At 44.7% G+C, this 730-nt stretch overlaps 1 protein-coding gene across 1 annotated transcript; it reads right to left on the bottom strand.

Annotated features, from left to right (window-relative positions):
• LOC311242630 (gamma-aminobutyric acid receptor-associated protein-like) lies at positions 1-377 on the bottom strand (the record flags this gene model as incomplete). Its single annotated transcript, XM_084331623.1, has 1 exon — positions 1-377. Exon 1 carries the CDS (start codon positions 367-369, stop codon positions 1-3), a length of 369 nt encoding a protein of 122 aa, XP_084187749.1. The 5' UTR covers positions 370-377.
• Between the last annotated feature and the right edge of the window lie 353 nt (positions 378-730).

Raw genomic sequence — 730 nt, 5'->3', positions numbered from 1 at the left:
TCAGATTTCCATTTGGGTGTCCCCGTACACGCTCTCATCACTGTAGGCAATGTAGAGGTAAAAGTCCTCTTCGTGGTGCTCCTGATACAACTGTCCCATGGTGGCTGAGGTGGGTGGAATGACGTTGTTTACAAAGAAGAAGAGCGCGTCCTCCGCTCTTAAGTGGATTCTTTTCCGAATGAGGAAGTAAAACTGGCCCACTGTCAGGTCAGAGGGGACAAGATATTTCTTCTTGCCCAGATCTCCTATTCTGGCTTTGGGGGCTTTCTCCACAATTACAGGGACCCTATCCGGATACTTCTTCCTTATTTTCTCGCCTTCGGACCGTCTTTTCTCAAAGGGGTGCTCCTCTTTGTACTGGAACTTCATCGTTAGAGAAATGACAGACAGCTAGTCGGTCACTCTGAGAGGTATTATATGACCGGGATTCCTCAAGGAGCAATTGGATTCAGTGACACAGCAGGACAAAAACAAACGTTACTGGCTGCATAATAAAGTTGCTTACTCGTGAGTAGTACATTCGTTGATAAATAAAAATAATGTCCACAGCCACAAATGGATGTCACAGTATGATGTCATAATCAAACATTCTAGAACCTTGGTGATGTCACCGTATGATGTCATAACCAAACATTCTAGAACATTTGTGTATCTATAGTCAACAATTCTCTCAGAGCAGCAGTTTTGCATCTTCGACCAGACTGAACAGGACCGAACGGATGGACTCAAC

Source organism: Notolepis coatsorum, assembly GCF_963971535.1.
Source record: "Notolepis coatsorum genome assembly, chromosome: 16".
Lineage (NCBI taxonomy): Eukaryota > Metazoa > Chordata > Actinopteri > Aulopiformes > Paralepididae > Notolepis > Notolepis coatsorum.
The sequence above is the reverse complement of the archived record's forward strand: the minus strand, read 5'-3'. Positions and strand labels throughout refer to the sequence as shown.